The 27,668-nt window shown below is 36.3% G+C and overlaps 1 protein-coding gene across 2 annotated transcripts in view; it reads right to left on the bottom strand.

Annotated features, from left to right (window-relative positions):
• Positions 1–316: 316 nt before the first annotated feature.
• XPO1 (exportin 1) overlaps positions 317–27,668 on the bottom strand; it is a 44,584-nt gene continuing 17,232 nt past the window's right edge. For both annotated transcript variants that reach the window (XM_040453634.1, XM_040453635.1), the window contains exons 5-25: positions 17,609–17,670; positions 17,349–17,393; positions 15,889–16,070; positions 14,623–14,671; positions 14,422–14,541; positions 13,147–13,275; positions 12,332–12,490; positions 10,801–10,998; positions 9,896–10,034; positions 9,523–9,704; positions 9,288–9,444; positions 9,024–9,187; positions 8,092–8,226; positions 7,559–7,742; positions 7,157–7,263; positions 5,093–5,287; positions 4,241–4,409; positions 3,430–3,564; positions 3,188–3,347; positions 2,560–2,656; positions 317–1,453 (exon numbers count right to left, since the gene is read on the bottom strand). In XM_040453634.1, the coding sequence (XP_040309568.1) occupies positions 1,307–1,453; positions 2,560–2,656; positions 3,188–3,347; positions 3,430–3,564; positions 4,241–4,409; positions 5,093–5,287; positions 7,157–7,263; positions 7,559–7,742; positions 8,092–8,226; positions 9,024–9,187; positions 9,288–9,444; positions 9,523–9,704; positions 9,896–10,034; positions 10,801–10,998; positions 12,332–12,490; positions 13,147–13,275; positions 14,422–14,541; positions 14,623–14,671; positions 15,889–16,070; positions 17,349–17,393; positions 17,609–17,670 (2,915 nt within the window). In that variant the 3' untranslated portion in view covers positions 317–1,306. The remainder of the gene's footprint in view (positions 1,454–2,559; positions 2,657–3,187; positions 3,348–3,429; positions 3,565–4,240; positions 4,410–5,092; positions 5,288–7,156; positions 7,264–7,558; positions 7,743–8,091; positions 8,227–9,023; positions 9,188–9,287; positions 9,445–9,522; positions 9,705–9,895; positions 10,035–10,800; positions 10,999–12,331; positions 12,491–13,146; positions 13,276–14,421; positions 14,542–14,622; positions 14,672–15,888; positions 16,071–17,348; positions 17,394–17,608; positions 17,671–27,668) is intronic.

The raw sequence follows: 27,668 nt of genomic DNA, 5'->3' as shown, positions 1-27,668 counted from the left end.
TTTTCGGTTTCTATTCCCCTAGTTGTTGCCCTTTCATGTTTTACAGGACATCTACACATTGTCCTCTTTCTTCCCTTTCTTAAAGGGATACATGGCAACTTTCGGAAGTGTTAGATTTTACAAGAATACAATTAAGGCTATCCGCAAGCTTCTTACACTTGGGTTCTCATTCTCTGTTACCCCTTAACTCCAGAAACCCTAGAGATAATATTTGTAAACCAACAAGTGTCAAACTTCACTTAATAATGTTACCTAAAATGTAAAACACGTAATAAAACCACTTTCATTAATACAGGAATAATCTTGAGCCAATAAAGGGAGAGAATAAATGTAAACCAAGTTTATTTTGCTTTTTAAGTAGTGTTCTTAAAGCACTACAGCTTGGTAAACAATGTAAATTAGTATAAGTCATCTCAAAAGCCAGAGTTTTGTTTTGTTTGTTTTTTAATGAGTTGTTAAAAAGATGCAGCCTATTCTAACAGGATAAATATTTTTAACCATTTCACTTCGAGTTAATGAAGGCTCACAAATGAGCAACACTCCTCATTGAGGAAAACAAAAAGCTGTTGTCGACAAGCGACAGCACACACACACAAAAACAAAAAGAACTGTGTAAAAATAACTAACTGTGTTCCCATATTTTTTGAAGTCGCTTTACAATGGGATGATATGCACATGATCTTGCTGCAAACTTGCCATACAGACTTGTAATACATGTAGTCTAGACAAACGATTCAGTCCAAGAGGTGCTAACTTCAGACAATGCAGCACTATAATCCTTTTAACAACGCAATTTGTTTTACTCATTATCTTTTCTTCTAGGCTGAAATACAGGCTAGAAAGAAAATGCTCCCTAATTAAAAATTGGTACTGTTTACAGGAAAATTGTGTAATTTTGCATTAGAATTTACAAGTATATGTTCAAATTGAATTTACCTCCTCCCCCCATCCCAGCCACAACATGGGCATGAAGTAAAATTTTTAAAAATGCCTTAATTTTTAACTTCATGCAAACTAAATAAAGATGACCAAAACAAAAGCTTAAACAATGGAAGGATATTTCACAGAAAATTTCTTATACAAAAAACACATAAGAAAAAGGGCCACTAGGTGACATTTTAATTTACAAATTGGCATCATTTTGGTCGACAAATATCCAGATGCTGTTGTTTTCTTCTGCTAACAAGTGTTGCAGAGAGGGAAAAAAAAAAAAACCAAAAAACAAAAACAAAACAAAAAAAAAAAAACCCAAAAAAACAAAAACAAAAACAAAAAAACCCCAAAAAACCCAGCATCACTTCGGATTTTAATCACACATTTCTTCTGGAATTTCATGTGGATTAAGGATGCCAGGGACAGACATTTGAAGTTTATGTTTCTCTTCCTGAGCCTGTCGAAGGGCTGTTTCTCTTTCTTCCAAAAACAGATCAGATGTATCTTCACCTGCAAACTCCTGTGAAAACAAGATAGTTGAGCTGTCAAAAAAACCAAACTTCAATTTTGGAAAAAGACCTGCTTTGGAAAAAAAAAAAGCATAGACAAGCACCTTCTTTTGCTTACACAAGAATAGAATTTATCCTTCCATTGGTTGAATTTCTTTTTTTTTTTTTTTTTTCATTTATTTTGGGGGTGGGGGGAGAGAATGCGTGTGCATGGTACACATAAGAGCAGGAGAAGGGTACAGAAAGAGGGAGAGAATCCCAAGCAAGCTCTGCACTGTCAACATAGAGCCTGACACGGGGCTTGATCCCACGAACTGTGAGATCATGATCTGAGCTGAAATCAATGAATTAGAGGCTTAACCGACTGAACCACCCAGGTGCCCCCACTGGCTGGGTTTAATTTATGGTATATTTATACAATTCTGTGTAGCTAAATTAAAGCCAAGGGTGGCAGTTCTGGGGATTAAAAAAAGGTTATATAAGAAGAGGCATGTCTGATATCATATATAGAATATGCTTCATAAACAAAGATTTAAAAACCTGTTTCATGGGGCACCTGGGTGGCTCAGTCTTGGTTAAGCATCTAACTCTTATTTTGGCTCAAGTCATGATCTCACAGTTTGCGGTGAGTTTAAGCCCCGTGTCAGGTTCTGTGCAGACAGTGTAAAGCCTGCCTGGTATTCTCCCTCCCCGCCTCCCTCTTTCTCTCAAAATAAATGAATAATTAAAAAAAAAAATTACCTAATTTGTCAGAATTCCCTAAAATGGACTCCTAACTAACCAAATGGGTATAAATCCCCAAAGGGACTGCCAATATATTTCTTCCCCCATTTTCCACAATTTAAAAATCATCTGTAGGATATATTCACAATATTGCAACAGACCTTTATATCATCTAAAATGAATTATGTTAGTAACACATTTCCAAAAATATTTTAAACCCATTCTCTTGTCAACTATGTTTTATAGTTATTCACTGAATCAGTCTCAAACTAGGTAAACCTGAATATTATTCAAAAAGTCCATTTTGCTTCACAAAAAAGTGGTTAATTCCACAAAGCAACAACTAATCATATTCAGTCTTAATACTTCTGCCAAGTGCAAAGAAAATACGTACCTTTATTTGTACTAGGAAATCCCTAAGATGTTCCTTGAAAGCAGGAATATCCTGATTTAAGCTGAAAAGCCCTGTCACAAAGAGCTTTACTTGAGCACTGCAAATCAAAACACAACAATTAAATAATCACTATTTTTAAAATGAAAAATGTATGCGTATTAAAAAGCATATTTAGGGGCGCCTGGGTGGCTAAGTCGGTTAAGCGTCCGACTTCAGCTCAGGTCACAATCTTGTGGTCTGTGAGTTTGAGCCCCACGTCGGGCTCTGGGCTGATGGCTCGGAGCCTGGAGCCTGCTTCCGATTCTGTGTCTCCCTCTCTCTCTGCCCCTCCCCCGTTCATGCTCTCTCTCTGTCTCAAAAATAAATAAACGTTAAAAAAAAATTTTTTTTAAAAGCATATTTAGGGGCGCCTGGGTGGCTCAGTCGGTTAAGTGGCCGACTTCGGCTCGGGTCATGATCTCGCAGTCCGTGAGTTCGAGCCTCGTGTCGGGCTCTGTGCTGACAGCTCAGAGCCTGGAGCCTGCTTTGGATTCTGTGTCTCCCTCTCTCTCTGCCCCTCCCCTCCTCGTGCTGTCTCAAAAATTAATAAAAACATAAAAATAAATTAAAAAAAAAAAAGCATACTTACTCTTGTAGATGAGGGAATGCAGATTTAAGGAGATTTGCCACATATTCCTGAATGAACATTTGGTTGTTAACCGGATTTCCAGGATTTAACGGCGTACTTATTTTTCCTTCTTCAACCAAATTAAACATATATGCAAGTATTGATGCATGCATTGTCAAGCCTGTTGATAAAAAGAACATTATGAACTCCGTCATGTAATAGCAATGGAAACCCTTAACATTTTCATGGCTTTATGTGCTTACCAGCAGTATGTGAGGTGTCTGTCACAACAGAAAAGATATGCTGAAGAATATCACAAAAATACGTTTGATAGAAACTCTGAGCTGCAGCTTCTTCTTGTGCAACATTTTGTAAGAGTGTAAAAAGTATCTGTAAGCCTGAAATGTATAGAACACCAAAAAAGTCAATTCTCTCCCTATCAACTCTAAAAACAGCATTACCAAGTACACATCTATTACAGAAACCAATTACTGTTTAAAAACAAAATAGGGGCACCCAGGTGGCTTAATCAGTTGAACATTCGACTCTTGATTTTCAGCTCAAGTCATAATCCAAGAATTGTGGGATGGAGCACAGTGTTGGGCTCCACACTGAGCACGGAGCCTGTTCAGGATGACAGCTTTCTTTCCCTCTCCTCAATTTGCACCCTCTCTCTAGAATAAAAATAAGTAGGATAAACCACGACATCTCTAGCAGGAGATGCAAATTTCCTACTAAAGATGTCGTGGTTTATCCTTATTTTGACCCTTAGTGGAACAGAGGCAAAGCATATGAGGGAAAAGGAAACAAACCGTGGATAAGAGAGGTTCCTCTACTTTGAATTTTATGCCCATTTTCCCATAGTTCAATCCTGCCTATGGACTCACTATGGAAGAGATAATTAAACTGCTTTTAGGACTTTCTTAAACCTATATATACAACTGATGCACTCAAACAAATCCCTGATAACAAGTGCTAGCTACCTAGCTACAAATACAGCCCTACCTGTAAGAGTCTATAGGTTATGTATTGGTAGGGCAAATGAATAAAAGGACCTAATTTCTATGTATTTACCTGTATCTGCAACATTCCTCATAGTGTGTTTGAAAGCCCAAATAATGGAGTCCAAAACAAGTTTAAATTGTGCAGGTGGTATAGCCAGAAATGCTGGGAAACAATGAGAATTGACAGCCTGAAGTAGCAAGAAGAAGTTTGTTCTGTGTTCAGGATACTCCTCAAAGTCCTAGAAATAAATGGTGAGAACAAAGTTTCAATGCCTTAATTATGTTAAATAAGACAGAAGAAGTAAACACTAATTTATTACAAAAGTTTGGAGTTGTTAGGGGCCCCCTGGTGGTTTAGTCAGTTAAACGTCCAACTCCGATCTCAGGTGTCAGGCTCCACCCTGACAGTGCAGGGCTGGCTTGGGATTCTCTTTGTCCCTCTACCTGTCTGCCCCTCCCATGCTAGCTAGCATGTGCATGCTCTCTCTCTCAAAGTAAACAAAACAAAAAAACCCACATAAAGAACATCACATTTTCTAGTAACTCTGAGTATTACTACCACTTTATGATAGGGACTTTGAGACTGCTAATAGAGATTTGAAATTTTACCTACTGTGTAAATTCAGACTTACATGTACATTTTTCCTTCTTGCTTAATATATTTTCCCATTTCTTATAAGCATAAATGCTAGCTGCTATTTGGATGTTACATACAGCCTATCAAATTTACCCCTATTTGGCTGTTAAGATCTCTTTTAACAGAAAAAATTTTTAAAAAGTATTTCTCTTGTCTGCAAGTTCAAATATTTAACTCCAGATTTTAAAACTTACACTATTCTCATAAGTATCATTTATGCTTTCAAGAATTGCAAGGATACATACTGCAAAATTCCTCATTACAACTGTAAGGTAAACCACATACCTTATTTATCATATTCAATGTGCATTCAAAAACAGCATCAAATATTTGAGGTATTTCAGCTGTTATATGTCCTCCTAACTTATTGACAATAATAGCCATAGTACTAAGCACTTCTGGTTCTCTAGCAGCAGGGACATTTCTCTGATAATCAATGAGAACTGCATCCAATAGAGGAGGAACAAAATTTTCGGCTACCTGTTAAAAAAAAAAAAGTTGTATTCTATGTGTATTTGCTAACTAATATAGTTAGATGGGTGTTGTACTGACATTTAAGTTAAGTATCTGCTTAAGACTGGAAAACTGCACAATTTAATTTGGTTTTGGAGACTAAAACTTTTTTTAGCAAAAGAAACCAAGAAATTGTAATAGGCTGGGAAGAGCCAACAACCTATTGTAGAGTACAAGTTTGTCATTACCAAGGCAACTGCAGCCCCATATCAAGCAAGTGGCTCCATGTTACTATGATAGGACCAGGATTCTATGTGAGATAACTTAGCTAAATGGAAAGAAAATTCCTCCTAACCAATACTATCAGTTTCGTCAATGCATAGTATCTGTAAAAACCATGCAGGCTCATATATAATAAAAAATAGACACCCATTCAATGATTTTTTTTAACTTAATGAATACTAACTGGTAAGTATCTTAATGAACAAAAATAATAACCATCCCTTACACTTGTAAAAGGAATTGGAACTGTACCAGAAAGACCATGGGTTTCCATGAGTCTCAATAAACAGGATCTTAAGGTGTAACTTACATGCTCTTAATAGTTTCTTTACTAAGACATGGACATTAAATACAAGCAATGTTTCTTGTAACTGAAGATTACCAGTGTTAGTAGTGTCCTACCATACAAAACAGATCTAGTAAAAATTTAAGAATAAGCACATTATTTTTCCAATAAGCTACTTGTTCTTAGACCAGAACTGGTTTCTCATTTTACTCTCAACACTGTAATAATTCTTTTCCCACAAACTGAATCTTCAGTGTGTTTTTCAGTATTTTATCATGAGAACTGCACAGTTTTCTGAACAAATTTCCTGAAAATATGTTAAGGAACAACACTGAAATTTCAACATTATGAAAGTAAATAGCACATGTGTCAACCAGTGTTTCCACGTAGCAATGATGAACAGAAAAGGATTTTTTGCAATGTTCCAAGGAAAGAGAATGAAATGGTAGAATAAATAAAGAATACACATTTAAAAAAAAAATGAACTTTTCCCCAAGTTGAGGCATATAGACCCTGGTTTAATTTCTGAGAACCAATTAAAACCAAAAGAAGTGGGGAACCTGGGTAGCAGAGCTGGTTAAGCATGCAACTCTTGATCTCGGCTCAGGTCATGGTCTTGTTCTTGAGCACCAAGTCCAGCTCTGCGTTCACAGTGTGGAGCCTGCTTGGGATTCTCTCTCTGTCCCTTCCCTGCACGCACACACTCTCTCTCAAAATAAACAAATAAACAAAAAACCTAAAAGAAGAGATTTTTTTTTTTTCAACGTTTATTTATTTTTGGGACAGAGAGAGACAGAGCATGAACGGGGGAGGGGCAGAGAGAGAGGGAGACACAGAATCGGAAACAGGCTCCAGGCTCCGAGCCATCCGCCCAGAGCCTGACGCGGGGCTCGAACTCACGGACCGCGAGATCGTGACCTGGCTGAAGTCGGACGCTTAACCGACTGCGCCACCCAGGCGCCCCAAGAAGAGATTTTTAATCCCTCTAACTGGGAAAGCGCTTACTCTCACTGCAGAGGCAAACTAATGACAGCTTTGTAAATTGCTCTGAAAAATCCCAAAAGAACACAAAAAATTTTACCCTATCCGTAGAAAAATGAAATGGCTTGAGCTACCTTGTTACATATCACCACTGTCCCCCACTAAGAGCAATTTCTTAGGAACATGGTATATATTAACTAATATTTTAAAGTATTTGAGGACTAAAAAAATAGGACACTAAAATAATCCCCCCCAATATGTGCATCGAAATTACCTTTAATTGGGCAATATGCATATATAGGAAAATACAACATCCACTTAAACAAAAAGTGTAACGTTTCACTTACCATCTGTGGATCATTGGACCGGCTCACCCAACCAGATATTAACTTTAAAGTTTCCCTTTTTACAGTTCGCATACTTCTAATCAACGGTTGCTTTGTAACCATCTCACCTAAAAAATACAATCCAGTGGAATCCAACTTGACAACTAAAATTCTACATCAGTAGTTTAAGACACTATTAGCTCCCATTTACCACACAAAAACTTAAAGACAGAGGCACAGATATAAATGTACCGGGAAAACAAAATTAGACTAATTTTACAAGGGAAAGGGAATTCAACTGGTTAAAAATAATTGTCTGGGGTCATGTGGGACATTGGGAGAGTTAAATTAAATCTGTGAGGAATGAATGTTTAAAGAACTGACTTGTCATACACCACTCCACAAAAGTTCAGAGTCACTTACCATTAGCTTGGATAGCTGCTGAAATATTTTCACTGAGGCACTTGTATACATTAAGCATATCTAAATAAATTCTCCCAAGCTGAATTACAAAGGGGTGTCCGACAGCTTTGCAGGCTCTAACATTTGTTTTCAATATGCTACCGAGCTGCTTGACTGTTTCAGGATCTTTAAGTATATCCACATTCTGTGAAGGACAAGTAACAAAATTTCATTTATCACATGAAATTTACCTTTGTAATTACTAAAGGAAAAAACACTACCTACACCTTACTCCAAACCACCCGCACATTTATAATCTGAGAGTAAAACAAATACAAAAATCTTTATTGCCTATGTCTACAAGTAGGAATAGAAAGTGTCCCACTAAACCATCAAAACAGAGTAAGATTATAGTGTAATTCTTTTTAATGTGCAAAAATGCAGAAACCATTCATGGATAACGAATACACATCCAAGGTACTGAATTCATTACTTTTTGTAAATAACATGTCTTGCATTCCGTTAGAACTTTGAAAAAAAGTAGTAAAACTTACTTTGGTTGCCTGCTGGATTATGCTATCCCAAACCTGATTAGGAAGTAGCATATATTTTTCTATTAAATGTTCTTGCACTGTTTGGTCTGTTTGTGCACCAATCATGTACCCCACAGCTTCATAAAATGTATGGACCTATGTAAAAAGGCAGACATTTTACTTAAAAAAAAAGTTCATTTATTTGCGGGGGAGGCAGGGAGGAGACTGAGACAGAGAGAGCACATGCACGGGAGAAGGGGAGGGGAGGGGCAGAGAGAGAAAACCTCAAGCAGGTTACACTCTGTCAGCAGAGACACTGACATGGGGCTTGAAGCCATGAACCACAAAGATCATGACCTGAGCAGAAATCTAGAGTCAGATGCTTAACCAGATGAGCCACTCATGCACCCCCAGATATTTTACTTTAATGCATCATAAGGAAAGCAATTCATGTTTGTAGTGGAACTCATTTTATGAGTGTGAGAAATAACTTGCATCAGGTAGACAAATAGCCTAACAAACTTCTGGTTAAATTTTTGTCTCATTATGAACATTTAATGGGTGGAGGGATAGGTGAAATAGGGAGGAGGATTAACACGTGTACTTATGATGGGTCCTGAGTGATGTATGGAACTCTCTATTCGCATTAAATGCATTCCGATTAAAACAGTAGTCATTTTTTTTTTATTTTTTTTTCAACGTTTATTTATTTTTGGGACAGAGAGAGACAGAGCATGAACGGGCGAGGGGCAGAGAGAGAGAGGGAGGGAGACACAGAATCGGAAACAGGCTCCTGGCTCTGAGCCATCAGCCCAGAGCCCGACGCGGGGCTCGAACTCATGGACCGCGAGATCGTGACCTGGTTGAAGTCGGACGCTTAACCGACTGCGCCACCTAGGCGCCCCAAAACAGTAGTCATTTTATAAGAGAGATATACTCAGAGCTCTACATACCTGTTGAGGCTGAAGATCGCAAATTATGGTGTTGATATTGTTCAAGATTTCATCAATAAATGGCATTACTTCTCCAACCTGAACCTGAACAAAATGCCTGCGGCATTTTTGAGCTATTTTAATGAAAGTATCACAAGCCATATCTTGGACTCCGTCATGGGTCTCTAAACAAAACAAAAACATTTATCGTAAGATTTTCAAGAAAAAATGTTTTTGTTCAAGAAGCATAGAATAACTAAGTAATATATATTAAAGAGGATTTACCATGCATGAATTCAAACAACTTGTTAACTACAGTCTTCAGAAATTTCCAGTGAGCTCTTAAAAATCTTGGATATTGACCTACTATGTACATGATATTTGAAGCGATAATAGCTTTATTATCTTTGCCTCTTTTCTGTTCACATAATCCTAATAGATCCTGCAAAACAAGAGAAATTTCAGTCATTTAGAATAAAATACAGTGACCTAAAGGTTCCAGTTGCTACCACTTGCATACCTTTATAACAGTAACAAGAAATCGTTTTTCATCCTCTTCATGCATTGCTCCACTAATGGAGCCTATTGCCCAACACAATGTATTCAAATTTTTCCATGACCACTCTGTACCATTCACTTGATTGTGAAGCTTCTCAGTCATTATTCTTTCTGTATCTACATAATCCAGGTGAGTGAGATAAACTATAAAGGAAGGGAAAAGGTTCCAAAACGTCAAATAGCAAAACTCTATGAATAGAAATATTAACTAAGAAATAACAGCACATTAATAAAGATGGTTGTTGACAAATTCAGAAAACTATACATTTCCTAGTATTTTCACCCCAAGAGAATTCCAAAGATGAAGATTAAATTGACAGCATTTATTAACTTACCTAATGTTTCTCTCATATTCTTATACAAATTAATGGAATCTGTATCCTTCATGAATTCTCTTACAACTTCTCCCTGATCATTTTCTACAACCAATACTTCCTCTGGTTTAGCCATACGACTAACCATTAATAAACGGACCTAATCAACAAATACACAAGAAAAACCTGTTACCTCTATGAAATCAGCCACATCCAGCATAGGAAAAAAAATTAAGAATAAGCACTTTATACTTAGACCAACATACCTCCCAAAATTGTTCTCACAATATAAAATATAGACATTTAGAAAATAGAATTCTACAGTAAGTTTTCTAATGTTATTTATCATGAATAAACATCTAGTGGTAAGTTTCCTGTGTCTCATCTAGAGATTGATTCAGTAGATTGGTAAGTGATCTCTTAACTTGCATTTCTTTTTTTTTTAACTTTTAATGTTTATTTATTTTTGAGAGACAGACAGTGCGAGCAGGGGAGGGGCCGAGAGACAGGGGGAGACAGCATCTGAAGCAGGCTCCAGGCTCCAAGCCGTTAGCACAGGACCTGATGCGGGGCTTGAACTCACAAAAGGTGAGATCATGACCTGAGCCTGAGCCAAAGCCAAAGTAGGCCGCTCAACCCACTGAGCCACCCAGGCACCTCTTAATCCGCATTTCTAACAAACTCACTGGTGGTGCTGATGCAGTATACTCGTAAGGCCACACTACTAAAAACCAAAGCTCTTAAACCAATCCCTTTCAATGGTCTAGTTTTGAACAGGCATGAAAAAGTTGGATTCAATTTTTGCAACTCTTTTATTTGGATAGATCATAAAAGCCAAAATAAAATAAAACCCACCATTTGCATTTAGTCTTCAAAATCACAGCAAGGAACAGAAGAGTGAGCAATCAACCACCCAATTGAGTTACCTTGGATAACACGGGCAAATACAGCTGTCTCCTGGGAGGAACATCAAAATGTTGGCTTCCAGATAGCAACGGAGAAGCAGATGTAGAGAATGGGCTCTCTCTATAGAGTTCAGCTGCTAAATGATTCCAGTATTCAAGACAAATCTTAAAGATTTCAGTTTCCTCCACTTCTGATACCAACAACATATAATGAAGGGCCTACAAAGAAGACCAAAACTATCAAAATAATCCTTAGACATTATTATCCTGCCACAAATTGCCTTCCACTCGTTACATTAACAGGAAATAAAAATTCATGCTTCATTTTACACAACTCTGTTTCGTCATTCATCTAACACACTACAGATATTCTGTAGGAACAAATTGTGCTTTCTTCTTCATCCCTTTTTTTAAATGTTTATTTTTGAGAGAAACAGAGAACAAGTGGGAGAGGGGCCGAAAGAGAGAGGGAGACACAAAATTCTAAGCAGGCCCCAGGCTTTGCGCAGTCAGCACAGAGCCCAACACGGGGCTCAACCAACAAGCCAGATCATGACCTGAACTAAGCACGAAGTTGGATGCTTAACCCATTGAGCAAAGCAGGCGCCCTTCTTCTTCCTTTTATTAATGTTTCATTAATTTGTTTTTGAGGGAGAGAGAGAAAATCCCAAGCAGGCTCTGTGCTCAATCTCATGAACTGTAATCAGGAGTTAGGACTTTTAACTGACTGAGCCACCCAAGGACCCCAAACTGTGTCTTCTGACAGGTCCTGGAATACTTCAAAAACCTTATGTAGTTATTAGCCAATACATATGTTAATTAAGTCCCCTAAAAAGGTATGGACATTTAGTACCAATAGTAAAGTGTAAACAATCCAAATATCCATCTACTCAGGAGTGGACATGCAAAATGTGATATAATCATACAATGGAACATTATTCGAAGAATAATGGAATGAAACCCAAAGAAATGAAATATATAGGCTGCAAGATGAATGAACCCTAAAAACATGCTAAGTGAAAGAAGCTAACTACAAAAACCATGAGCCCATTTATATGAACGGTTCAGAATAGGTAAACCCACAGAGAGCAAATAAGTGGTTGCTAAGGAGCTGGGGGGAGAGCAGAATGAGGGATTATTTTAATAGGTATGTCATCCTTTGTGGGTGATGAAAAGGTTTTAGAAAAGGTGACAGTTGATAACACTGTGAATGTCACTGAACTGTACACTATAAAATACAGTTTTACGTTACATGCATCACACTTCAATTTTAAAGACTATCTTTAAAAATAGTCTTGAAATGTCTGAGTACCCTTTAGGAATTTAATTTTGATAATAAAATTACTGATCTGGCATTATTGAGAATATAAAAAAGCAAATTCAGCTTGTAACTCAGAACATATTTTTATGCACTGACGAGTAAGAGGTAAGAAGATACATCAAAGGTACAGACATTAATAAAAGGGTAGACATTTTAGAACAAAGGCATTTCTGAAAAAGCTTTCATTATGTAGAGAAGAATTTCAGAAGCCAGAGGCTTCATAAAGCCTACCTCCATGAGTGTTTCCCTGAGATTTAACCTTTTTTCTATAAGTTGACCATGTTCCTTAAGAAAGGTGCAGAGAAACAAACTGAGATTCTGAATAAAGTTCTGTTCATCATCTTTTCCATTTGAGTACGCAAGTCGAATATTGGTATTTAAAGGTAGCATCTACAAGTTTAAATATGGACCATTAGTCTGAGCCTGTATTTTAAAACCCACAAAAGACATTATTTTTAAGCCCTAAAATTTGATATCCTTGTTACTAATATTAAACCATTAAATAGATTATTCTTCACTAGAAACCTTTGGTTCTTTATAGTTGTTTTTGTGTTCTGGCTTCTGATTTTTAAAAATGCTACAAGAGATAAGATTTCTTTTCAATTTTTCCGTTATCAGACTTTTCCTTCCTTAATGTTATTAGAAACAAAAATATTCAAGTAATTCATTCGTATTGTAAACACAAACTGTTATGTAGTATTAGGAGTAACATTCCGAATAATTTCCTACATACCTAATCAAGATTGTACTGGCCTATCTCTTTAGTTTAGAGACATAAGTTTTCAGAAGAAAAGCTAATACTTAAACCTCAGGTTTCCAAGTTTTTAAATACTGTTTAAATACATTACTATGATACTCCCAGAATCTTTATTTCAAGGAATTTTCAAAATGTTCACTAAAACCTCTACCTAATCTTATTTTATATAATAAATACACAATCACATTATAGCAGATCTGTTATGATTGATTAGTTGTGACAAAGCAGTTCAACCCAACTTTTTCCAAAGCACTAAAATTATTTAGTCTATTGTTAAGTGTTGTATTACCTGTTTTAGCTGCATCATTGTCAGTGTAAATAATGTTACAAATTGTTCCTCATATTGGCTTACACTTACACCAGCAATCTCAGTGAGGCACTTCAGAGAGACATTTCGAAACATTGGAACATTCAGGAACTATTTTAATAAACGAAGCATAAAATTAAATGGCCATTAATACTTTATTAACAATTAAAAAAATAAAGGTTTTAACAATTGAGAACACAAGAGGGAAAAAAACAGGTAAATGGATAGATACATTTTGTTTGCGCATTTATTTTGAGGAAATTTCATTATACATCCTATAGACAGTAAAAGCTTCAGGAGCAAACTGTGCTTTATTTTGATAGGTCTTCAGACATCTAAAACACAAAGTTGCTTAGTGACTTTCCCACAATCTATTATATGCCTTAATTAAGGACATTATATTTTATGCATAGTCTAAGAAAGTCCCTCCCAGGATTTACTTAGGATTTTAAGAGATGGGCAGCACACCTAGGATTAACAAATGTGAGATAAAATTGGCATACCATTTGTGGATGGCAATTTGGTAAGCACCAAAAACCTTAAAAAAGAAATAACAGACATGCCTATTGCCCTGATACATGTATAAAATTTTTGCAAAATAAATATTTAGAAAAGTAGATTAAGTGTCATTATTATTTAACAATGTTTCCTCTGCAGTACAACTGACAATAAGTTTTATATATAATTGTCTACCAATACAATGTCTCAAGTATTATAAATTCACATATTAGAACAGAGTATTACCTCAATGAACTAAACTATAAAGCCTCAAATGTTAAGTTATAATAAGGCCTCAATTAGGCATACAAATTTATTCATCGTATCTGCCAAGAAAAGATCTGGAAAAATAATACACCAATTGGTACCCAGTCATCTCTGGATGAACAATTATTAAGACCTCATATAGGCTAGGCATTACACACTATTGGTTTAAAAAAAAAAACAAAATGGAAAAAAGCCAGACTTTGTGTTATAGAAATGTCCCTTGATTTACCTTATTGTGACCTATACAATCAACTAAAATCAAATCAAATCTGTTAAACAGTGGTTCACATGGATTTCTAAGATTTCTGACACCATTTCAAAGAATTACCAGCTGCAACTAATGAAAAATTCTCCTGAGCAGTTTTCTCATCTTAGAAATAACACTAGTTATACCTATAAATGCAAAATGGTTTTTCTATAGCACAGAGCATTACAAATTATGAACATATGCCAACTAGACAGTGATAAAGAACTGAAATGTATTCACTATACCTTATAAATTAATGTGCTGATTAACTTGGTCTCAAAAATATATCCCAGTGGAATCCAATTAAGAAATCTGAGCAATGTTTCCAAAGTTGCATGTACAAGTGGAGCATTTTGGGAATTTTCCTATTAATGAAAACATACCTGGTAAATAATCCTCTTCCTATAATTAACTGTTACTTAAAAAATGAAATCAAAAGCACTTACCATCACAAACTGACACAGCTGGAAAATTTGCGAGAATTCATTGCACATGCTAAAAGAAAAAAGTAAACTGTTTAGAAGACACAAATACTGTAATTATTTACATAGTAAGAAAATTACTAAAAATGTCACCAATCTGGTCGCTAAAAATTTGAGTCACTTCTATTTAAACACAAATATCAATAACTTCATCAAAAGCTACACAAGTTACTAAAACTACATGTAGTATAACTCTTTCAAAGCTTACCCATAAAGAATACTATAAAGAGCACAGAATTTGATTTTGAGGAGATTTTTGTCTTCCTCTAATGTGAGTAATTTCAATCCACCTGGTCTTTTTAGTGATTTTTTATTTTTAAAAAATTGTTTATTTTGAGGAGTGGGGGAGGGAATGCGAGGGGCCAGTGAGAGAGAGAGAGAGGGAGAGAGAATCCCAAGCAGGTTCTGTACTGTCAGCAACAAGAGGCTGACACAGGGCTCAGTCCCATGAACCATGAAACCATGATCTGAGCTGAAAACAAAGAATTGGGTGCTTAACCAACTGAGCCACCCAGGCGCCCCTAAGATTTTATTTAAGTAATCTGTATACCCAACGTGAGATGTGAACTTACAACCCTAAGATCAAGAAGAGTCGCATGCTCTACTGACTGACCCAGCCAAGCACCCAAAATCAATCTGTCTTTTAAATCAAGATAGTTGAAACAAAACTCTGCAAAACAAGAGGGGTGGCATTATATATATGTATCCTAAATCCTAAAATATGCTTATACACCAAAACAGAGACAAACTTGTGAAGTCTGAAGCTAGTTTGAATATATAAATGTGAAATACTGCTGTGCCCTACCGACGAGAACAATTTTTATCACTAAGTGAAAAAATAAAGTGGCCTGCTTCCCAGGACACAGGACTGGTAACAATTCAGTTGACATTTGGACCCAAGTCATTTCCTTGAATTATATTTAGTCACCATATAAAAACAGATCCCAAAGGTTTCTAGAAACTCCACACCTATACTCCTTTTGCATGAGATGTATGAAGTTATTTTGCTGGGACAATGAAGTATGACATCCTGTCTTTATCATCACACATAATTTTTCAAGGCTCCAGATTTAGAATTATTAGGTCCACTCTAGGACTATTTAAATTTGTACACAAAAACAATTAAAAGTAATTTAACATATTTACAATCTCAAAAATTTATAATCTACCTCCAAATTCCTGGACATCCTTTCAGAAAAGCTTAAATTCTAAAGCAAAATAATTACTTGCCTGTCTTTTAAATGCTTAGCTTTCACTTGAGTTATTTGTCCACTAGAGAAATCAAATACTTCTTCACTCAAGAGTTTAAGAATCACCATATTATTCTGACAGAGACTTTCACTAGTCCTACTTGCTCCAACAATGTCACTGATAAAAGTTGGCCAGTGTTTTGGCCATTCTTGTTTCAGTATCTGAAATAAGATAGGAAATGTTAATTTCATTTTACTTCTCAATGGCAGATAAAGCAAGAGTGAATAACAACCACTTTTCATTTTTCCCCCTTGAAATGTGCCAGCCTCTATAGAATCAACTAGATAAAGTATAACATAAGATAAAATATAAAAGTATAAAACTGTATAAAGTATATATATATAGAAAAAGTATAAAACTTTATAGATAAAGTTTTCAGCTTCAAATGCCCAGGACTCCTCTCAGTTTTCCCAATTGGTATAGTCTGGTTCCTTTTTCTTTTTTAATTAAAGATTTTAAGTAATTTGTACACCTAACGTAGGGCATGAACTCATAACCCCAAGATCAAGAGATGCATGCTTGCGTGTTCCACCAACTGAGCCAGCCAGGTACCATGGTCTAGTCGGTTCTAATACGCATGCATATCAATACAAGCTGGATACACACGTACATATTATCCTAGTAGATATAAAGATCTAACTCTAAGCAGTAAAAACATGATGGGCAGAGAGGCTCATTTTCTCATATAAATTTGGAAGGCAGCATTATAATTGGGGATGGAATCATCTTTGACCAAAGTCTAATGAACTGTATTACACTTTAAAGTCTATACTATATATTATGCATACTAGGATTTTCCCAACCAGATATTCCATATAGTACCTGTTATTATAAGAGGTAACTAACTTCTTTGTACTTCTCTCCATCCCAAAGATAGGCTGACAACAAAAAGTCCCCAGGATAAAAGCGTAACTTAATGAAAACCCAAATGTTTTCATCACTTACTAAATGGAAAAATCTGTATTTTTTCCTCACATACCAATTAATGTTCTCAGGAAACCTTTTGCAATATTATAAAAAAATATGTAAATAAAAATTCAAAAGTGAGATTATTAGATAAGTTTGAAAAACAGACTAGGTGTAGAGATCGGTTTAAGGAATGTTGAATTCAAAAGCAATGATTTATGAATTAAAATGGAGACAGATGACATGGAAAAAAACGTATGCACAGGAACAGGCAAATGAAAAAACTGTAATGGGTCTGATCCATACTGGAGCCATAGAAGTGATAAACTTACAGTATATAAAGTTTTCAACCATAGCAAAATTATAATTTCAAATGTGAAAACGGTAGATTATAGTTATTGTAAAAACTATTATTACTTTAAGATGTTAGTCTAGCTATTTGACAAAGTAGGTTTGAATATTTTGTTCCAGTAATCAGCCTAACTGAAGCATTAATTATTCTATAGAAAACAGTAAATCAAGTAAAAGCTTACCTGAACAAGAATCATATTTAATTTTCCAATATACACCTTTTCCTTCTAAGAAAAAAAAAAAGTTTAGATTAAATGAATGTCTAAAATAAGAAATAGTAAGAACACAAGCAAAGGAATTCCTCTGAAAAAAATGAATGCAGATCTACTGTAAATGATTGTACATATATGTTTGTATGTCTGTGACAGGAGTAGATTTAAGCTGAAGATTCATTATTTAAATGATTTTAAATTCTCACACTAATTTCCAAAAATGGTCTTACCTCTACACAAGTTGGGTCAGATGACGTCTTGATAATGAGGCCAACAACGTATTTTTTAATTCCTATTAAAAAAAAATATTCAACACTTTCATAGCACGCCAATAAATCATCAGTAACAAAAAACCGAGGAAGGGGAAGATAAAAGGTCAGATAATAAACCCCAATCCCATCAGAAATATTTACATTTTTGAATGATGCCCATCGTTTTTGTGTACTACCCTTTAAATTTTAACTTTACCACATGTATAGGTTTAACAACTACAGATTATATTCTAAGATATTCTTTAATGCTATATCAGTCAACATGTAATTACAAAAACAACCCCACCAGGGATTAATTTGTTGTTCATTTAAATAAACATAAACTTATTTTTATAAGGTTAAAACTACAAAACCCCTGAAAAGCATTCTAAGTAAGTTTACTGAAAATATATTTTTTTGAAAAAAAATTTTTAACATTTATTTTTGAGACAGAGAGAGACAGAGCATGAACAGGGGAGGGTCAGAGAGAGAGGGAGACACAGAATCTGAAACAGGCTCCAGGCTCTGAGATGTCAGCACAGAGCCTGATGCGGGGCTCGAACTCACTGACTCAAACTCATGGACCACGAGATCATGACCTGAGCTGAAGTCTGATGCTTAACCGACTGAGCCACCCAGGCGCCCCTATTGAAAATATTTCTAAATCAAGATAAATGTTGTTTCCCTTTTCAAATTTAATTGTAACATTAAGGTATTCCTAGAAACTTTTTATTTTGAGGAAAGTACACCTGAGCAGGAGAGGGGCAGAGAATCCCAAAGCAGGCTCCTCACTGTCTGCGCAGAGCCTGACATAGGGCTTGATTTCACCAACTGGGAGATCATGACCTGAGCTGAAATCAAAAGTTGGATACTTAACCGACTGAGCCACCCAGGCTCCTGAGGTGGAAATGATTTTAACTTGTCCCCTCCACTACAATACACAAGAATTAAGGAGAAAGCTTTGTTTATAATGTTATTTACTTAAGGATATCTTAATAGTACAACCTATTCTTTAAACAACAAAGACTTCTTGCCTGTGATTTTAATTCACATCATTCAAAATTTACAGAACATCTATTATAAGTTCCCTTCAGTTTCAAAATTACACAGTGCTCCTACATCAATACATCCAATGGGTTTGAGAGGTAGGACCCTTAAATAAACAAATTACGATTTCCTACCATATAAAAACTATTCTCACTATTTAATTTAGGCTTTGGTACCAAACGATCATCATCTTTGACAGCTATATGACCTTTGGAAATACAGTTCAAGAGCTTCTGGAACTATATTGCCCCAAGCTTTATGTAACAAATTTGGAACTCAGGGAGAGGGGATTTGCTAAGAAATTTACCCATAATATTAAGCAGGAAACACAGCTGACATGAAGGCAGTAAAATGTTGATCTGATTGTAAAATCATCTCAATACTTCATGTGCTGAAGTATTAAATTTATTCAATTTGTTCCTCCATTTTCTTTCATATTCCAAGCAACTAAACATTAAAATACACTAATTATGTAAATAATTTCCTTATTGTAAAAAAACTACTAGTCCAATAAAGTCACATGAGAGCTATTTATCAACTGAAAATGTAATGTTAAATGGTATCAATATTCACAGATTAAGAGACATTTAAAAAACTGTTTGGTAAGTGCCAAAAATTTAATTGTTATATACAATCTAATATAAACTATCTCATTTACGTTTTTTTTAATAAAAGTTTTTTAATGTTTGTTCATTTTTCTCACACACACACACACACACACACACACACACACACACACACACACACTCTGAACCAGGCTCCAGGCTCTGAGCTGTCAGCACAGCTGACATGGGGCTTGAACCCACAAACCATGAGATCATGACCTGAGCTGAAGTCGGGATTCTCAACCAACTGAGCCACCCAGGCACTCTTCATTTACATTTTTAAAAGCTAGTTCTACCCTAGGCAAAGACCACAATACTAAATGCTGCAGACAAAATCTATCAATTAATGCTAAAAAAGAATGGGAAAACCTTTCAGAAAAAATAAGATACCAGTGTGATCTCAATTATCCCAAGATCGTTTTCAAGAAAAAAACCCCAGTAATTTTGTTAAAAAAAACAGCAGGAACCACCATAACCAGATAATAAATGTTAATAATAAACAAATGTACTAGCATTACATACCCTGTCTTGGTGGACTGAGGACACAACACCATTATTTTTAAAAAATTTTTATTGTTTTATTTATTTTTGAGAGAGAGAGAGCATGAGTGTGGAAGGGACAGAGAGAGAGAGGGAGCCACAGAATCCAAAGCAGGCTCCAGGCTTTGAGCCAACATCTGATGCCCAACCGACTGAGCCACCCAGGCACCTGGGACATACAACACCATTATGACATTCTTACCAAAAAATCATGGAACCTCCATTTAACCCCGAGGAATTAAGACAAACCTAAACTGAAATACACTCTATAAAATAAATAAATGATCAAAACTCATCAAAAGTGTCAAAGATGTATCAAGCAAGGATTAAGAACCAACACACAGAAGAACACTAAAAAAACACACTAAGCTGTAGAACAGAAAAAGGCCTTTAGAAAAAACACGTGAAATTTAAATGGGCATGTTTCAGTTAATAGTACCGAACCAATGTTCTTTTCATGGTTTTGATAAAATTTTTTAATGTTTATTTTTGAGATAGAGACAACATTGAGCAGGGGAGGAGTACACGGTGGTGGGGGGCGGGGGACGACACAGAATCTGAAGCAACTTCCAGCCTGAGCTGTCAGCAAAGAACCTGACACGGGGCTCAAACTCACAAACTGGAAGATCATGACCTGAGCTGAAGTCGGATGCTTAACCGACTGAGCCACCCATGCAGGCACCCCCCCTGCTATGGTTCTGATAATTTTATTATGGTTGCAGAAGCTTGTTAGTATTAGAATAAACCAAAAGGTATTAAGTGCATTCTATATTTTTGGGGCAACATTTCTACAGTCTAAAATTATTTTAAAACAAGAAGAAGGCTATGTGGACACAAAATCAGGTCTAGTTTTAATAAGACTACTAAAAAAAGGTAATAAGATTATCAAATTTGTTTTATTAACATTTATTTTCAGATTGCAACAGCACACATGAGCAGGGGAGAGGCAGAGAGAGTCCCAAGAAGGCTCTGCACTGTCACCAACCGAGCTACCCAGGTGCTCTGAGTATCAAACTTATTTTAAAACAAGTGCTTCTGTACATGAATCATTTATTTTAACAACCATACATCAGTTTTAAAAAACAAGCTAGGTGCGCACCTGTGTGGCTCAGTTGATTAAATATCCAACTCGATTTCAGCTCAGGTCATGATTTCAGAGTCTTGTGAATTCAAGCCCAGTGTGGAGCTCTGTGCTGACAGCATGGAGCCTGCTTGAAATCCTCTCTCTCTCCCTCCCTCCCTCCTCCCCAGTGTTCTCTCTCAAAATAAATAAACTTAAAAAAAAAAAAAAAAAAAGCTAAATTTTACCAATTATTTAGGCTAACCCACAAAACAATCCCACATATCCTTAGTGTCCAGAAGGTTTAACCAAAACGTAAATATTTTATCGCTGGTCCTTCTGTTCTTTACATAAATTACTACTACTAAGGCATCTTTAAAAAATTAAATGACAATTCTAAAAAAATATGAACAACAATAAACACAGGAATCCTCTTAACACAGGAAACAGCCTAAAAACAGAAACAAATATATTGCCTTCTCTCTGTTAGAGGAGAGACAATACCATATAATGAGATTTAGTAGTTTTCTTCTTAATCTGTCATAAGGAATGAAACAATGTCTAAAACCACTATTGCTGCCTCTATTTGGAACACATATTATCTGTTTGGAGGCTTTTCTCAGCCTCAGGGAACAGTAAAATAGGATCAAATAGATCCTTCAACTCTTCTGTTACCAATTAAATCAATTAAGTATCTTCTCCCTGTTTTCAGAGGTCTGAGGTTCACCTGTAGATGAAGCAAAGCGTAAATGATGAAAATAGTAGGAAAACAAAAATGGAAATTTCTCACAGACAATATAATATTAATTTAATTTAATGTCACTCTGAAATGACAGTACTTCAATCCCTTCAGAACACCGGAACAACGCCTTTTCTGATCAAGTACTGCTGCACATAAAGTGTCTGGAATCTCCTATTGCTAGGTACAAAGCTTATTTCATTAAGTACTCTAACTTCTTCCCCAAGTACATTCCATGGCTTACCCAAAATTTAAAAAAGCAGCTCAATGAGGAGGAGTTTTACAACTGTAAATAAATAGCACAATGCAGCGCCTAGGTGGCTGAGTTAAGTGTCCGACTCTTGGTTTTGGCTCAGGCCATGATCTCACGGTTCTGTGAGTTAGGGCCCCAAGTCAGGCTCTACACTGGCATTGTGGAACTTGCTTGGGATTCTCTCTCTGGCCCTCTGCCACTCGCATGGTCTCTGTCTCTCTCAAGTAAGCTTAAAAAAAAAAAAACAAAACTTTTAAATAAAAACTAAAGAAATAGCACAATGACATCGTGCTTATCAAGGCAGAAAAGCCAAATGTTGACAACTATTAGAGAAGCTCAGCTTCTGAAACTTAACAGAAAATTATCTGAGATGACAAAATTATATATTCTCAGTGTCTTATTCTTTGTACCAAACGAATTCATGTCTGTCACGTGCAAAAGAGACATTCACATAATATAAACTTCTTAAAATAAGGCACTCCCTATACACATTCATATAAAACTTTATTATCTGTCAAAACCTATTAATATAAAATTATCTGTTTCCTATCATTCAGAAAGTGTATGTGAAGAACCTGGGATATTTCTTCCAGCAGCTTTCTAAGCTCCTCTTTGGGAATGAAGAAACGATAAGACACACAAATATAAAATTAAAAAGTTTTTGAAAAATCAATAACATTTCAGCACAGTTATGTTCTTGTTACTATGTCATCAAGCTTTTCAAGGGATTCATAAAATCATTTTAACAAATTTTTATCTATAGCTCCTCATTCTTCTCAATTTGAACAAAAATTCACCTCCAAAGTTTAAATTAACCTACAAAGTACTGAAGAGTGCTATTTTATTTTTTTTAAGTGCTGTTTTTTAAAAAAGACGGCCATGTATATTTTCTTTAATATCTACACTAGCATAAAAATGGCAAACTAGTCATAGAAAAGCATATTATGATGCAAAAATTTCAAATCCATGTTTATGCATTTATCTCTTATCATCTATTTTCTCAAGGTAAAGAAAAATGTCTTCTGACAGTCTTATTTACAATAAACAATTTGGGTGCGTGGGTGGCTCAGTAACTTGAGTGTCGGACTTCAGTTCAGGTTATGATCTCACAGTTCATGAGTTTAAGCCCCACAGTGGGCTCTGTGAAGACAGCTCAGAGCCTGGAGCCTGCTTTAGATTCTGTGTCTCCCTTCCTCTCTGCCCCTCCCCTGCTCACGCTGTGTCTGTCTCTCTCAAAAATAAACATTAAAATAAAAAAACAAGCAATGCTAAACAGTCAACATAAACTTATTGAAAGAAGAGAGCATGTCAACTTTAGCTAGTTAAAAGGTAAGATTAAAATAAACCTCATCCTGGGGCACATGGGTGGCTCAGTGGGTTAAACATCCAACTTCAGCTGAGGTCATGATCTCACAGTTTCTTAGTTTAAGCCCTGTGTCCAGGCTCTGTGCTGATTGCTCAGAGCCTGGAGGCTGCTTCAGATTCTGTGTCTCCCTCTCTCTCTGCCCCTCCCCTGCTCACACTCTCTCTCTCTCAAAAATAAACATTAGAAAATAAAATAAACATCATCCTGCCTTAGAAGTTACACATCATCTTGCAAGCTACTTGCATCTAGGAATATCTTCCAAAAAGTGGATAATGACAGGGTAAAAGAAATCCATTACCAAACCTGAATTTCATAAAGAGGATTCACTAAAACTAAAAATTTCAAATTTAAAATATGAGAACTTATTACTGACTACAACTTCCTGTTGGTGTCATATTCCCCTGGGAGCAAAAGCCTTACTTTTCAAAATTTACTTAAGGTTCTACCTTAGCATCCTATCTGGTCAGTGATAGATTGTCAGCAACTTTTCCACCAAATACATGATTGTACCTACTAAGAAAAAATGCATTCCTAGACAAATTATAAAATATGTTGAATAAAAAAGCTGCACATTCTGGGGGTGCATGGGTGGCTCAGTTGGTGAAGCATCCAACTTTGGCCCAGGTCATGATCTTGCAGTTCCTGAGTTCGAGCCCCACAACGGGGGGAGAATGAAGCAGAGTCTGCTTCATACCTGTCTCCCTCTCTCTCTGCACCTCCCCCACTCATTCTATCTCAAAAATAAGTATTTAAAAAAAAAAGTTGCACATTCTGATTCCTCTTTCACAGTGGCTAATTTTTACATATTACAGAAAACAAAATCTCAACACACTATTATTATAAAAGCAAAACTACAGACAAAACTGAGTTCACCCCAGTTCCAACCACTGTGCAATACTTAAAAGTATCCAATTCCACTTTAGAAATTTATTTATGCATTATTACTTTAAGTAAACTCTACCCCAATGTGGGCCTCAAACTCAGAACCCTCAAATCAAGTCATATGCTCTCCTGACTGAGCCAGTCAGGTGCCCCTCCAATTCCACTTTAAATATTTCTTTACATTCTTAAGCTCTAACAATGCAAGTCTGGTACATTTCTCCATCAGAGCCATTTTAATTGAAAGTAAGGTTCTTTCCCTGTGCCATAAATTTATCACAAATATCTGTCCATCTAACCACCAACAGTGACCATCAGAAAGGCAGACACTAAAATATAGTTATCTAACCTCTTTACACCTTCTTGTACAGATGAATCCAGAGTATGGTTCCTACTCTTCACTCAATTCAATACTTCAGATAACAAACAGCAAAATGAGAGACAGCTGAATCAATTCAAAAGTGGGAATTTTAAAAAATTTTTAATGAGAGAGAGAGAGCACCGAGTGCGAATGGGGGAGGGACAGAGAGAGGGGAAGATACAGAATCCAAAGCAGGCTGCAGGCTCTCAGCTGCCCGCACAGAGCCCGACGTGGGGCTCAAACGCAGGAACCCCGCAAGAGCACGACCTGAGCTGAAGTTGGACGCCTAACCAACTGAGCCACCCAGGCACCCCTCAAAAGCGGGAATTCTTAACCCAGGGCTCACACAGATAGGCTAGAACGATTATTACCTGCATGTTTAGTAATTTCAGGAGGAACAAGCTGTAAGAATAATGATCACTCTTTTGTTTATTCTGACAATGAGAGAGAAAGCACAAGTGGGGAAGGGCAGAGATAGAGGAGAGAGAATCCCAAGCAGACTCTCTGCACTGCCTGGGGCTTGAGCTCATGAACTGAACCATGAGATCATGACTTGAGCCAAAGTCCAAAGCTTAACTGATCGAGCCACCCAGTTACCCCAGAACATCGATCACTCTTAAAAGGGTTTTATGGCCTCAGATATTGAACAAGAACTATAAAGGATATATAAGGAATTTAAATTTTATTACATTTATAGCATCATTATTTATAATGGGCAAAAAGATGGAAACAACCCAAACATCCACCCACAGATGAACCAATAAAAATGTGGTATAGACTACAAAAGAATATTATTCAGTCATTAAAAAAATGAAATTCAGATATCGAAGGCTGTAACATGGACAAACCTTGGAAACATGTGCTAAGTGATGTTAACCAGACACACATAAAATGATTGTACCTACAGGAGTTACTTAGAATAAGCAATTCACAGAGACAGATAGCATAACAGTAGTTAAGTAGTTAACAGAGATTGGGGAGACAGTATAATGGGAGAGCTCATGTTAAATGGGTAGGGTTTCAATTTGGGATGAAAAAACTTTAGAGATTGATAGTGATAATGGTTGTACAATATTATGAATGTATTTACAAACACTGAACTACACACTTAAAATGGTTATGTATACTTTATGTATATTTTATCACAAAACAACCATTTATTTAAGATTCATTGATTACAGGTGACCCTTGAACAACGCAGGTTTGGCCACACAGATCCCCTTATACGTGGGTTTTTTAGGTAAATACAGTACAGTACTGTAAATGTACTCTCCTTATGATTTTAACACTTTTCTCTAGCTTTCTTTAAGAATACAGTATAAAACACATACAACATACAAAATACGTATTCATCAACTGTTATCAATGAGGCAACACACAGTAGGCTATTAGTAGTTAAATTCTGGGGGATCAAAAGTTTTGCACAGGTATCTGATTGCCAGGGGGTCAGCTTCCCTAACCCCTCACACACACTGTTCACGGGTCAACTGTACTGCTAGTGAGAATGTAAAATGATACAACTATTTTGGAATATAGTTTGGCAGTTAAACATGCACCTACCATATTATCCAGCCATTCTACTCCAGCTAATCAAGTAAGTGACAGAAAGACTGGGGAGGAGGAAGGGTAAAAAAGAAGGCAATCACAAAGATGAAGACCTTGATTACAGTGGTGGTTTCATGGGTATATGCTTAAGTCAAACTTCTTATCAAATTGTATAAGTGAACAGCTTCTAGGTTTTGATAACCATCTCTTTCCTTTTGTTCCCCCTTCCCTAAGGTTAGTAGCTGCTTCCTGTGTTTACTAACATCTGAGTTACCTCAATAGCCCTCTCCTGGCCTTACCAACCCCCTCAATTCTCCGCACTAAAATCCCTTGTTTGGGAAAATAATAAACGAAACATGGTAAAATCCTTTGTGGTAAATATAGGGGACACACAAAAGTAGGTATTAAGGAGCCTAGTTAGGAAGCTACTGCAGAAATTTCAAGGTTATTTGGTGAAACGAATACATTTTTGTGGAAAGAGACTGGCGAAACACATGCCGGATGTTTATTCATACCTAGCACCTAGAAGGGCCCAGGGGCTTTATACACATTACCTTTTCTATCATATCCCAAAATGGTTGCAAAGCAGTCAAGATTCAGAGGAGTAAAATATTTTGCATAAAGATCATACTAATAATTGTACCATGGGGGCACCTGGGTGGTTCAGTCGGTTAAGTGTCCGGTTCTGGGTTTTGGCTCAGGCCACAATCTCACAGTTTGTGAGTCCAAGCCCTGGTTCAGGCTCTGCGTGGGGAGCACGGAGCCTGCTTGGGATCCTTTCTCTCCTCCCCTCCTCTGCTCTCTCTCTCTCTCTCAAAATAAATAAACTTAGAACAAACAAATAAATGTACCATATGCCTCATTCCATAGGAAGGGCACGGAGTAAAAATCTTTTGGGTAACTGGATTTGTCAACTTACTCAAATTAAAACACAGAAGTATACAACTCAGGAACTTAATTGCCCAACTACCTTTAATTGAGCACCCAAACTTTCAAAATGTCCAATTATGACTTTATCACTTGGAACTACTCATAAATTGACCACGACTTTTCAACTATAGTAAGTTCTTATCTCATGAAATGAAAGGACATGTAAGCCATATGCCTTAACAGATTAAATCATGATCCTCTGGTTCAAAACAAAACAAAATAAAACAAAACATAAAGCTATCTTTATACAGATAAATTTTTTTTCCCAGGGAAGATCAAATTAGAATTTCTAATTCTAATTAGAATTTTCTAATCCAAATGCAAACATTATTTTTAAAAAAGGAGGAGGGTTAGCTGGAAAAATTCATGTTGATGTGCAGCCCAGATAATCAACATCACTAACAGTCCTAGTGTACCTTTAATTACTTCAGTGTCTAGCAACCAGTCTCTTCAACAAATGGGTGTTGGGAGAACTGGACAGCTACACGCAAAAGAATGAAATTATACCCCTTTCTTATTACAGCGCGTGCGTGCGCACACACACACACACCTTAACAGAGAGTTACACCTAAATATGAGACATGAATCTAAAACTCCTAGAAGAAAACATAGACAGTAATCTCTTAGACCTAGCACAGATGTCTCCTCAGGCAAAAGAAACAAAACCACAATTAAACTATTGGGACTACACCAAAATAAAAGAACTTTGCATAG

The sequence above is a fragment of the Herpailurus yagouaroundi genome, unplaced genomic scaffold (genome assembly GCF_014898765.1).
Source record: "Herpailurus yagouaroundi ecotype Mexico unplaced genomic scaffold, PumYag 210, whole genome shotgun sequence".
Taxonomy (NCBI): Eukaryota; Metazoa; Chordata; class Mammalia; order Carnivora; family Felidae; genus Herpailurus; species Herpailurus yagouaroundi.
The sequence above is the reverse complement of the archived record's forward strand: the minus strand, read 5'-3'. Positions and strand labels throughout refer to the sequence as shown.